We start from the raw sequence: 12760 nt of genomic DNA, 5'->3' as shown, positions 1-12760 counted from the left end.
TAATCAATTGTGGACAATTGAAATTGCTTTTTCTGTTCTTAAGTTTTGTTACCAGTAGCAGACTTTGTTTGTTCCTAGTCTCAATTATGACACGGATGGAAACACAGATTCTGTCATTGTTACTTCCTTTCACTTGTTATATTATTTGTATATGATGGAATTGTTCTGTGTATGCAAACACTTCTGAATGATGTCAAATTATTTCTGCAAAAGGAAGTAATACTAACATTCCATGTGAAGATGATGTGGTTTTCACTATTAAGGATAATGCTGTTCTAGCTTGATGTTCGACACGATTTAAAATAACAAAAAAGCTGAATCCACCTCTGTGATCTTTTGTTATCAATTTTTAAATAGACTTGGAATTAACCTCCTTTTGGTTCGTCCTGTTGCATTCATTAGCATCTCTAGATTTCCGTTCTATCAATATTTTTTTTCATTTTGACCACTCATGAAGCATCATGTGCATGTAGATCACGGGAAAACGTACATGTTTGCATGTAATGCCACTCATTTTAATGCTGTATATAAGCATATGCATATCTAATGCTTTTCTGAAATTGATAGACTGTTTGTCCGAAATGGATAGATTCCTATATATGTTGGGTGAGGCGGCATTTGCATTTGGTTCATCTAATGCTTTTCTGGCTTTTCTTACCTTTATTAGACTGAGAAAAAAATAATGTCAATACAATTTTGAGAATGTTACAGTCATAAATAAGTAATTTGGTTCATCACTTTGCTATCAGTTCAAGCTTTCTATTAGTTCCTCTCGGCATGGGAAAAGGGGAAGAACACTCATCTTCCCAAACACCATCTAGCTCAAATTCCCAAACCGCTGTATGTTATATTTTTTACAGGTGTTGCTTTATTTCTATTTTGAGTTGATATTTATTTTCAAAATACATAAATAACTTGTGTAACAACATGCTAGGATATACCATCAAGTAACCGGTACTTTGTAGATTACACTAGTCCCGGTTACTACGGACCACTTCCTGCTTGGCCAATGCCTTTATCTCCATATCCTGATGGCGGCCAATATCCAAGAAACTATGAAGTGGTGATTCAATTGTGTTCTTGTTTTTTTGTTTGTATAAGTTGGCCATATTTTTAGTTTAAGGGAATTGATTTCTTTTTTTTTTAGCAGAATGTCGGTGACCCGAACCCTCTCATGGCTACAAGCCCCGCTATGAGTGGGAGAGTTGATATAGAGGAACCACCTGAGTGTAGAGAAACTGATATTCCATGTACATCTGAAAGAGTTGAAGAAAGTAAAGAGGATAGACTCAATTCAGAAGAAACTGAGGTTGGGATTGGCGGGACACCACAGTTAGAGGATGAAGTTGGTGGTGATCTCATTGAGGAGCCAAAGTCGGGAATGGAGTTTAATACGTTTGAAGAATTAATGGCTTATTATAAGCATTATGGTAAAAAAAGCGGGTTTGGGGTATTGATAAGAAGGACTGATAAAGGGGATGATGGCACTGTCCGATATGCCACCCTTGGTTGTGCCCGTGGTGGGAAGGCCCGGAATAGGACATTGAATGTCGCTAGACCACGTCCAACAGGAAAGACAGAATGTAAGGCAAAGGTTAATGCCTTAAAAGTTGATGGGAAGTTCCGGTTGACAACAGTGAATAATCTCCATAACCATGGCCTTAGCCCAAATAAATCTCGCTTCTTCCGATGTAATAGAGAAGTGAGTGACTCTGTAAAAAGAGTCCTAGATATAAATGATATGGCTGGGATCCGAATGAATAAGAGCTTCGGATCTCTCGTCGTTGGCGCTGGTGGATTCGAGAACCTCCCATTTCTAGAAAAGGACTGTCGTAATTATATCGATAAGGCAAGACATCTAAGACTTGGTAAAGGTGGTGCTGGAGCGCTTCAAGAGTATTTTTGTAGGATGCAGTACAAAAATCCCGGTTTCTTTGCCCTGATGGATTTGGATGATGAGGGGAGGTTGAGGAATGTCTTCTGGGCTGACCCCCGTAGTAGGGCAGCCTACCAATACTTCGGTGATGTGGTGACATTCGACACTACATATCTGACGAATAGATATGGGGTGCCCTTTGCACCATTTGTTGGTGTAAACCACCATGGGCAGTCAATTCTGTTGGGAGCAGGATTGATTTCCAGTGAGGATACAGAGACCTTCGTCTGGTTATTCCAGACGTGGTTGAAGTGTATGGATGGTATCGCTCCTAAAGCTATTATCACCGATCAGGACAGAGCGATGAAAAATGCAATTGCTATTGTCTTTCCTGAAAGCCGACATCGACTTTGTTTGTGGCATATACTTAAAAAAGTTCCCGAGAAGTTGTCCTCCTATGCTTCCTACAAAAGTGGGATGAAGAATGCGTTGATGAAATCTGTGTATGACACGCAAACTGTTGCAGAGTTTGAGAAATCTTGGGATCAGTTAATCACCACTTACAATTTGCATGAGAATGTCTGGCTGAAAAGTTTATACACTGAGCGTGAGTCTTGGGTACCTGCATTCTTGAAGGACTGTTTCTGGGCTGGGATGAGTACAACGCAGCGCAGTGAAAGCATGAACGCGTTTTTCGATGGTTATGTGCATGCGAAGACAAACTTGAAAGAGTTTGTCGATCAGTTTGATAGTGCGTTGCAAAAAAAAATTGAGAATGAAAATAATGCGGACTTCCACTCATTTAGCGTTACCATTCCTTGCATATCTAGATCTCCTATCGAAAAGAGATTTCAAGAGTTGTACACAAATGCTAAATTTAGGGAAGTTCAGATGCAACTAACCGGCATTATTGATTTAGATCCAGAGTTAGTTAAGAGGGATGGTGCAGTAAAGACCTATCAATTAGAGGACGAAGTTCGTGTGGAAGAGTTCACTAAATTGGTTACCTTTTTTGTGGACTTCAGTGAGGAAGGTGCAGATGCTAAGTGTTCATGTGGTTTATTTCAGATGAAGGGTATACTGTGTAGGCACATTTTCGCTGTATTTAAATGTAACGGGATAAAATTCCTGCCAGAGAAGTACATTTTAGACCGATGGAGGAAGGATATCAAAAGGAGATACACGTTAATCGGTAGTAGTTATGATGCTGGAGATCAGCGGCCAGATGCTTACAGATATGCTAGTTTATTAAAAATCTGTTATGAAATGATTACTCATGCAGCGGGTTCAGAAAAACATACTGAGGATGCCACACATAAGTTACATGCAATGATTGAATTATATAATGAGAAAGTAGACCCTTCATCGATGACCCTCACTGGTTCCAATGTTCCTTGTACTCAAAATGACACAACCACAGTGGGTAGTTCGAAAAAAGTACTCAGTCCATTAGTTGTCAGAGGGAAAGGCAGACCTCCATCTCTGAGGAAAGCATCCAGGATGGAGAAAGACATGCGGAAACTTAAAGGAAAGGCAGCCGGGGCACCAGTAAACCGGAAACGTAAACAGGTGCAATATATTTCAGCTTTAAATATATAGTTTTAGGCCACTTATTTTATTAATGCACAAACTGACTTTTTGCAAATGCTACTTGTTTATTAGAGAGATGGAGGAGATACACCAATGCCGGACACATGCAGGAATTTATTTGGCCCATCAGAGATAGATATTTCTAATGTTGGTTATGTTATATTATATTACTTTAGTTATATTTATACTTGAATTGTTATAATTATGTGTTGACACTTGATTTGAATTTAAGAGTAATTTTTTTTTGCACCAGCTTGTTCAAGACAAATCAGCTTGTGTCATTGGTGGAACCCAGCTTGGACAACCAATGTGTGGGAGTCAAGAAAGTGTAAAATTATCCAACTTTTTCATGTACAACCAATAGTAGTATTGACATTACTCTGATTTTTTGCTTATTAATTTTTATAGGTGCAATTTGGGTTGGATGGATCACAACCGGGGCAAATTAGGTTGGATGAATCACAATTGGGTCAACAGTGGTGGGAAGGCCCAGGGAACTAATTTGCTGTAATATTTGCATATTAGTTCCCACCATTAAGGTATTTTAACATTTTTGTGTAATTTCCAATGTTGGATACGTGCTATGCTTGCTTTTCTATTTTTGGCCAAACAATTGGTTAGGAATGAGTATAAGCTGTGTATGTTACTCCGGTGTTACATAGTCCTTGTTAATGATGGCAGGTATGGGTATGTTACTCCGGATGATGTACCCGCATTGATTGATCAGCATATTGAAAAGGGAGAGATCATAGAACACATTTGGAGGTTTGTCCTTTCGTGGCCATGCATGTTCTTTTCAATGAAATGTTTGGTTGATGATTTTCTTATTAATTCTATATGAAAATTTAGTGGTAATATCACAGATTAGTTCGGTTTCATCAGTACATGTGGTATATGTTATTCAGTATGTCAGTCAAATTGCAGTATGGTTGATCCTGATCTATTGCCACGATGACCATTAAAAAAATGAAGTTAAACTTTCCTGTCTTTTTATATAAACCACACAATAAAATCATTTGAATTAGCAATTACCTGTAGTATGTTAGTTTGCTCCACTTTTTTTCTTTGATAGGTTACACGTTACGCTGTCTGTTCCATAACATAGGTTGGTTCTATATGAGCCTAATACAAGAATTGAAAGCAAAACCTCTCCATATGAAACTGTGCTGGAAAGTTTTTCTTAATGGGTTTGAAGTCTCTGGAAGAGTAGCTTTAACCCAGTAACTCAGATGCATGCTTCTGAGATACTGGATTCAATTATGTGACTCCTTATACAGACCTCTTTCCTGTCTTCAATTTGATTCATCTTTGGACATGGATTATATCACATAATTTTGCTTGTTGGGTAGCCTTAGTAGACTGATTTTTACCATCCAATACTTCATTTTTCTTTTACCTTACATGTACCAAAAGTTCATTTTCAATATGAGCCTTTTCTACTCTAATACAAAGGTCTAAGTTGAAAGACAATCTCTTGCTGATCGTCATCAGTGAAAAAAAAAAAAAAGTAATGCAATAAGCCATTTCCTGTCGTCTGAATATGTGCCTTTTTAAGTCTAGTCAAAAGGTCTAAGTTGACAGATAATGTCTTGCTGAATGTCATTATTAAATCTATTTACATAATGTAATGACCATATCTTGTTGTCTGTAATATTAGTAGAGATGATCAGTAAAGATTAAAGAAAGAAAGTATTTTGGTGTTTTTTTCCCTTACATTCGTACTTGTAAAAAGGTCTTTTAATTTCCAATCAATGATCACACTTTCAATCATCGGCATTATTCGAACAATGGTTGAGCATAAAAGTAACAAAAATTATTCCAGGGGGCAAATGGGGGCAGCTGATATACTGATAACTATCTTTCTCCATGCAGGGTGTGGTTGCTCGATGTGAATGACAGTTGGTATTTTGTGATTACTACTGGCATATACTACAGTTATACGGATGGCAATCTTTCATTGCAAAAACTCAAGATATCAAGGCTAACTCTTAATTTATAGATGAGTCATGGGTGTTGTTATTTTGTCATTTTTTGTTTTTTGGATGAAACATTAGTCATTTCTGTAAGTTTATCAAGTTGTACTCAGTGGTACAAAGGCATGTAAGATCAGGCTGGGATAGATTTGCTTGAAATATGTATTTGCCTCCAATAACAGGATAATGCTATTTTACGTTATACCCCTGTGAGACTCCCATTTTATTTGCAAGTTTTTTACGTTATGATCATCTGATTTCTCTGATCTTTTGTACAGAAGCTCTCTTGGATGGGACCCAATTAGAATGTTAGGTCCCATTCCATTCATAATATGTTAAAAAATTTAGACATACACTCAAGAGAGTTAGCTCTTAGTTGACAGCACAAGTGGGCTATCCCTATCCCACTTTGCAACTTTATACTTCTCTCCCCAGCAAATCCGTGATATGGAAAAATGGCACTCATAAACGTAAATGGCACAGATGCCTTTCATATCTATAATATCATACTGATATCAATCTATCTCTTTCCATGGTTTTTGTTGCTTGTACAGATTGATATCAACTGAGATCTTATCCAATTTCTTTACCGAATTGGATGCTCTAATGTAGAGAAAGATGTACGTAGCTTTAAATTCCCATATGGGGTCTACTCTGCCTTAGAATTCATACAGGAAGGCAGTATCGCTGACCCGATACAGCGATTATGACATCAAATTGTAAATACCAAACAAGCAAAGACAGAATCACATGATTTAAGGCACCAGTATTCCAGTGACCACAAATTTGCTGAGCATTTCTTGTTTTTATCTCTGATTTGATTTCCTGGAGATATGTGTTTGCTTATCTCATTGTGGTCAAAACGCTTCAATTGCCAGAATTTTGCTTTTGTGGTTGTGGTCAAAACGCTGATGAAATCTGGTATATGGCTGCAGAATAAGAGCTTTCTTGTGCTCAAGTATATCAATGAGTTTGGATTCATCCTCCTAATACACTTTACAGATAACACAAAAATAGACCATAATTCATTGCTCATGAGTTCGGATCTCTGCATTATGCCTTTATTTTGGTTCATATAGCACTGGAGAAGAGGAATTGAATCTCTTATATGCTATCAATTTTATCGCATATGCAAGCAAAAAATGTTTTGCTAAGGAGATAAATGATACACATGCAAAAGAAAGTGTACAAATATTAAGCTCTCTCATAATGGTTAAATCCTAGCCAGTTTTTGTATCACTTTCAACCTATCATATTATTTCTTTAGTTGTTTGCTTAATAGGAGAAGAAGTTGAAAAATGATATATAATAATATATTAAATATATAAACAGCTACTTCCACAAGTTATGTCATTGTCATAAAATACAATTAGACTATACAACCAGACTAAGTTCTAACATCACCAACCAACATATAAACAACTTAGATATACATAGCAACTAACTTCTAACACTAATCCTAAGTCACCTATTTGCAAGACAAGTAACATGCTACAACAAATGCGGCAGCCCAATACACTCGGAGTAGTGTGCGTGAGTGTCTTATTTGCGCTTCGCGTACAAGAACCGCCAACTCCTTCTTCACAACCTCCTCATTTCTATTGGATAGCGTCATCTCTCTCATCTCGATCTCATCCGCTCTCTTACGGAGATCAATTTTGCTCTTTTCGATATCATCGAGTATCTTCTCCAGCTCTTTCTTGGCTCTTAACAGTTCATTGTGAGTTTCTCTTAGATCGGACTTTTTGTATTGATCCTCCTCAACCCACTTGAAATACTTACAATATGGTAATCCCTAATCATTTTAAACATTTTTTGGAAACATGTGAGATGCACATAATTTTAAAATTTTGATTAAACATTAATATCATTACCTTTGTGTTGTAGTTAGGACACCCTAAGAAAGGTCGTCCTGGATTTTTTATAGTAGATGAGTATCTTAGTTGGGCTTCAATTTCACAGAAGCATAATGGTTGACCCAGACTTGGTTTACCAAAAGATGAAGAAGAGTCCGTGGTGGAAACCAGCTTATTCTTAAACTGACGGCAAAGAAGAAAGAAAAGGAAAACAGACAATCAAGAACAAAACTAAACTTGCAGCATCTTCTTTCAAACAATATCAACTATCAAGACTAATTTAAAGTCTCTACACATTTAAACTAAACAAATCTTACTCTCCAAACAATTAATAAGATATTCTACGTGTTGGACCTTACAAATAATGAATAGACTAACAGATTAGTTTGAAAAGACAAATAATATATCAAACCAACTCGAAATCTGTTGGGAAAAAGGCAAAAAAGTGGCACATATTTAGGAGAAAAGTCAATTAGTTCGACCCATCACAACTTTCAGCCTTTTAATGGTTCACCAGACATTTGAATGCCAACAAAACCTCAGACACGTTTCGAATAGTAAAGTAGAACCACCACACAGCAAATTAAAAGAAAAGAGGAATTAAACAAACCAACAATTCACAGATTCAGGAAGTTAATTATACACTTTCTTCATGAATTAATCCCATGAGATAAATCTAAGAAAAAGATGCTGAATATTAGGTGAACCTCAACAAGAGATCAAGAGCTTGATATACACCTGACAACGACTACTTTGACATACCAAAACAATATGCAATTAAAAAAAAAAAACACAAAATCTAAACAAGATTACATAGTAACAAAAAATGGATAGTTTACATTTTAGAAAATAAATGTATCAGGATTCAGGACTAATCTAGTGACTAAGATGAACCCTAAATTTCTCCCACAAAACAAAACAACATAAATGTATCAGGACTCAGTATCCTATTTCAATTTCATGCATACATTCACAACAATCAAGAGTAATGTTAGAGAAATAAACCTGATGAACTCGTCCCCCCCTAAAACCCTAAAAGGCTTTTTCCTAAAAAAAAAAAAAAAAAACAGAGTACATACCGATAAAGGGGTTTCAAATCCACAAGTTTCAAATCCACAACTATTTCGAAATCAGTTGCAATTTCGGATCTAAATCAAGTGCTATTTCGAATCTACAAGAATTTCGAAATCTTATATTAGGGTTAGGGTTAGGGTTTTCAGTTATTCAAGATGAATGTTTCCTCAGTATTGGGAGAATCCAAACATTCATTTTGAAGAAACAAACCCAATCAATGGGAGATTCGGTGCATTTTCAAAAGAACACAAGAAGATAAGATACTAATACACATGAAAGTACCTCCCTTTGTGTTTCGTCTTCTATGACGTCGGTGGGGCAGTCGTGTGTTTGAGCAGAAGAAGATGACCACCCTGCTTGAAACTTTTTCGTTGCTTGCTTGGGAAGGTTCCCGTACGCTTCCGTTCGGGGTTCCATGATCTTCTTGCTGAGGCGAAACGCGGGTTCAAGTCCCTCGGGGTTCCATGGCCGAAACCAGTTTTATGAGTTCAAAAGGCCTTTCTATATCTGGGAGGCAAACGAGTGGATTATTGAAACGGTGCAAACCGCACCGTTTCAATAATCCTACATGGACGTTCCGGGTACGCGGGGGGTACCCCTCCCGTGTGCAAGTAGAATTTTTGTTTTTTTTATGTGGGTCCCATATTTTATTCATTTTTTTCAAAGCGATTACGCGACGGTTACGCACTTCACGATTGTAAGTATCTTTTCTCTAAAAAAAATTCTGCAACAATTTAAAACGGTCAGCACAATAGTTTAGTAATTATCGGGTACATTAGAAGTTAAATCAACCTATTTCTTGCTCTCTGTCTTTATATCGTGACGCCTCCAGATTCAACTTGAAACTTAACAGTATCTAAAGCGTCGGGATATTCAATACAAGGTCACATATATTTTGTACATCACAGTTAACATGCAATGCATATAACATGTTTTTAACAATATAAATATTTAATGGTACTAAACAAGTACGACTAAACAAGTACTATTAATCTCAAAAGATAAAGTTTAATCTTCCATATAAAATATTGGGGTCTCAAAATCTTAACCCTCCAAATATCCTCAAAACATTGTTTTTCATGAAATCATAACATTCACTTGTCTTTCATCTCTAATATCTTTCAAATGTCCTAAAAAAACTTCAAAACGTCACATATAAATTTTTCGGCTGACTCGAGCTGATGATCTATTAGCAAAGGGTCCCCAGGGTCCCTAGATCCCTTGGGACTCTTAGGGCTCTCTTTAATTATTGGGTGCTCCTCGTGCTTATGCTTCTCCATCCTGCTCACTATCTTTCAGTCCTGTCATAGCTTCTACCATTCTGAAGAGAATGGTAGAGAAAACTACCATAGTGTGATTTCAAAAAATTCCAACAAGTTATGCAAAAAACATACATAGAGATAACATAAACATGTAATAGGTAAACATAAACATGGATGCATCAGCATGAATATGGTTGCATGAGCATGAACGTGCACTTTTGTCAAAACATATATTTTTTCCATCTAGGTTCATCTTTCAAAAACATTGAACTTATATCATATAACAATTTGCCAATTCTTTTTAATCACTTGTGCTCTTGTTCAATATAATAATGTATGGATACCTCACGGTTACCCTTATAAACCAAGTGCTCCCTGCTAGTTACCATACCATATCACCGTCCCTTTGATCAGCTGTGAATACGTCAATATAGAGACGCTCTGACAAATCGACATGCCTTCACCATGAGCTTACAATATGATACAACAGTTCAAACTTTGCCTTTCCGTATTTACAATGTGTTGCACACACTAACGTTAAGCGCTACTATTTCGCTCCAGAATTCTTTAAAAAGAACATATTTGAAATCTGTTGACTATACCACATCAACCCAGGGGTAACCACTCTAGTTTAGTCACTCCAGAGTAGACATGAGAGTTCCACTAGGATATTCCCCTATCCTAGTATTGGGATCATGTCAAAACTTGTTTAATGCACAACCCAAAACATAACATGTATTCATGATGTGACACGTGAACTTATCATGAAATCATGGCATGACATGTAAACTTAACATGTGATCATGACATGGCATGTGATCATAACATATAATCATACTCAACATTCAGTGAATGCAACATGTGAAAGGCTCAAAATAATTAGAATATTCGGATGCATAGCACATGGCATAACATATGATAATTCCACATGATATTTAACAATACATACAATGGCCAAACGTGTTATTTAGGCAAGATTCCAACAAGCATATAATTAGACATATCATGACAACCAATCATACAATGTGATGAATAGTGAACAACAATGTAACCATTAAGAGCATACAATCATCAATCAATACAAACAACATATATGCAATGTTTACAAAAAAAAATATACGTATATTATCCAAGAGTAAGTTAGCCTACTCCGAATCTAAGTCTAAATGCCAACGAACTTGCAAGCAGTAAATATATGTTCTAAATGTTAGAAACTTGAAATGATATCTCAAATCTATGCATTAACCCATGTACTAAGGGAATAAAAAATGCTAACCCTAATTTGCTTTAGGGGTCACCCAATTCCATTCGTCTCTTGTTTTCTTACCCGTTTGGCTTACACCATAACATACGTCAATAATGTGATGCCCCCAGGTCACTCACTACTTGAGATGTAACAGAGACTTGGAGCGACAAGACATGCAACACATATTACATATCTACGTTCATGACAGTTAATATGCAATGCATCCTAGTATGCAATAATCATAGTGGAAATAAGGGTGACGAAAATATTCAATGCCAAAATGAGCTAAATATTCCAATGATTAATAAACCATAAATATGTACTTCCTTACTTAAGAGGTCCATATAAGTTTGACGTAAAGTGGGAGATAGAATCTCCCTAATATAGAAAACTACATAATCATATCAACTCTCTCATCTACTCTAGAGTATATAGAGTCAATGCTATGAATGTTAATATCAGGTCCAACATTTTCTCCAAATCGGGCTCATCCTCAACCATATGAAGCCAACGATACATCCTGCTCGTCGTAAGCTGGTCCTGGCACAACTTCTACCATTCCGGGGAATGGTAATGGGTTCATGAGGGTGAGATTTGCTTGAAATCTCAATAAGTTAAACAACTAACTTGCATAGAGAAAATATATGCATGATTAATGATAAACATGAGATGGATGATAGAAAAATCCGTATTTGTCACCCATCGAGATTCCTTAACATTTTTAAGAAAAGATTTAATGCACATTTTCTTTTAGAGAACATTTTTCACTTTGTCTTTTCAAAACAAAACTTTTCATCGTTATTAAAGTCATCATTAACAATAACGTAACGTATGGTATCGTCACAGCTCCCCTATATATACTGTGCCCCTGCCAGTAACTGTGGTTCTCAATGCATTGGTAACATAACTTTTCATGATAACAAAACATTATAACGTAAAAAGTATAATTCATGACATGTGTATATATAGTAAGTTTCATGAAAAACGACATTTATATATCCAATATGCTAAAATGGTGAAGATTTCACATGTTATGTAACAAGTGATCAAATTCTCAATGATGTATTATATGGTGTTCATGCATAAAATGACATTTATGAAATGAATGTGGCGCTTATACAAAAATCATAAATAAATTATCTAGGAGTAAATTAGAGAATAACTTACAAACTTTTCGGGTGTTAGGAAACTGGTGCGGCTGTAATAGAGTTATTCTAAGTTAAGAATTGTACATCTAAGGAAGATGTTCATAATCAAAAGGGTTCAAAATTAGTATTTGCAAAAATGCCCCTATCTTACCCAAAATTGTCACTTAGGCCCTAAATTTTTACTATTTGCAATTGGGCCCCAAATTACACCAAATTTCACAAATTCATATTTTCTATCTTCTAAAATCATTTATGCCCTTATAATTGCAAGAATAATTTCAAAATTATGTCAAAATTAATCAACCCGTGGCATGCATCATTGTGGCCTATTTGTGATCTCAAGTCTATAACCTCTATAGATGCATGTGTGTTGAAATTCTATCAAGTGGAAACCACGAATATGATCTTAGAGACATGTTTATAACTTATATTCAGGTCTTACAAATTCATCCCAACACTTATACATTGATTAAAACCAAATCATCACAAAACTATCAAACTAAGCATATGCATGACGTTTCTAGCTTTTCCTTGTCAAAGAGGTTTAAAAACCTAAATGAATCATGCATTTTTTATTCTTATCTCAATCACAAGGTTTTTCTAAATGTTCATTACCCAAGCTTGGGAAATTTAACAAAGACTTCATAAAATAAACTTCATTCAAGTGAAAACCGAAACATGCTTGATGATCAACACAAGATATTGATTTCTAAACCTATCATCACAAGCTATTTT

At 36.0% G+C, this 12760-nt stretch overlaps 2 protein-coding genes across 2 annotated transcripts; one reads left to right on the top strand and one right to left on the bottom strand.

Annotated features, from left to right (window-relative positions):
- Window positions 1-777: 777 nt before the first annotated feature.
- On the top strand, window positions 778-3475 carry LOC118349201 (protein FAR1-RELATED SEQUENCE 5-like). Its single transcript, XM_035692796.1, has 5 exons — window positions 778-840; window positions 935-1063; window positions 1151-1849; window positions 1916-2607; window positions 2758-3475. The coding sequence occupies exons 1-5, from the start codon at window positions 778-780 to the stop codon at window positions 3473-3475; spliced, it is 2301 nt and encodes a 766-aa protein (XP_035548689.1).
- A 3263-nt stretch (window positions 3476-6738) lies between these two features.
- On the bottom strand, window positions 6739-8971 carry LOC118349300. The gene is made up of 3 exons (XM_035693492.1): window positions 8652-8971; window positions 7314-7478; window positions 6739-7234 (listed from the first exon to the last, which is right to left on the bottom strand). The coding sequence occupies exons 1-3, from the start codon at window positions 8784-8786 to the stop codon at window positions 6908-6910; spliced, it is 627 nt and encodes a 208-aa protein (XP_035549385.1). The 5' UTR covers window positions 8787-8971; the 3' UTR covers window positions 6739-6907.
- Between the last annotated feature and the right edge of the window lie 3789 nt (window positions 8972-12760).

Source organism: Juglans regia, chromosome 8 (genome assembly GCF_001411555.2).
Source record: "Juglans regia cultivar Chandler chromosome 8, Walnut 2.0, whole genome shotgun sequence".
In the NCBI taxonomy this organism is placed as follows: domain Eukaryota; kingdom Viridiplantae; phylum Streptophyta; class Magnoliopsida; order Fagales; family Juglandaceae; genus Juglans; species Juglans regia.
This window is presented reverse-complemented; position numbering and strand designations above follow the sequence as displayed.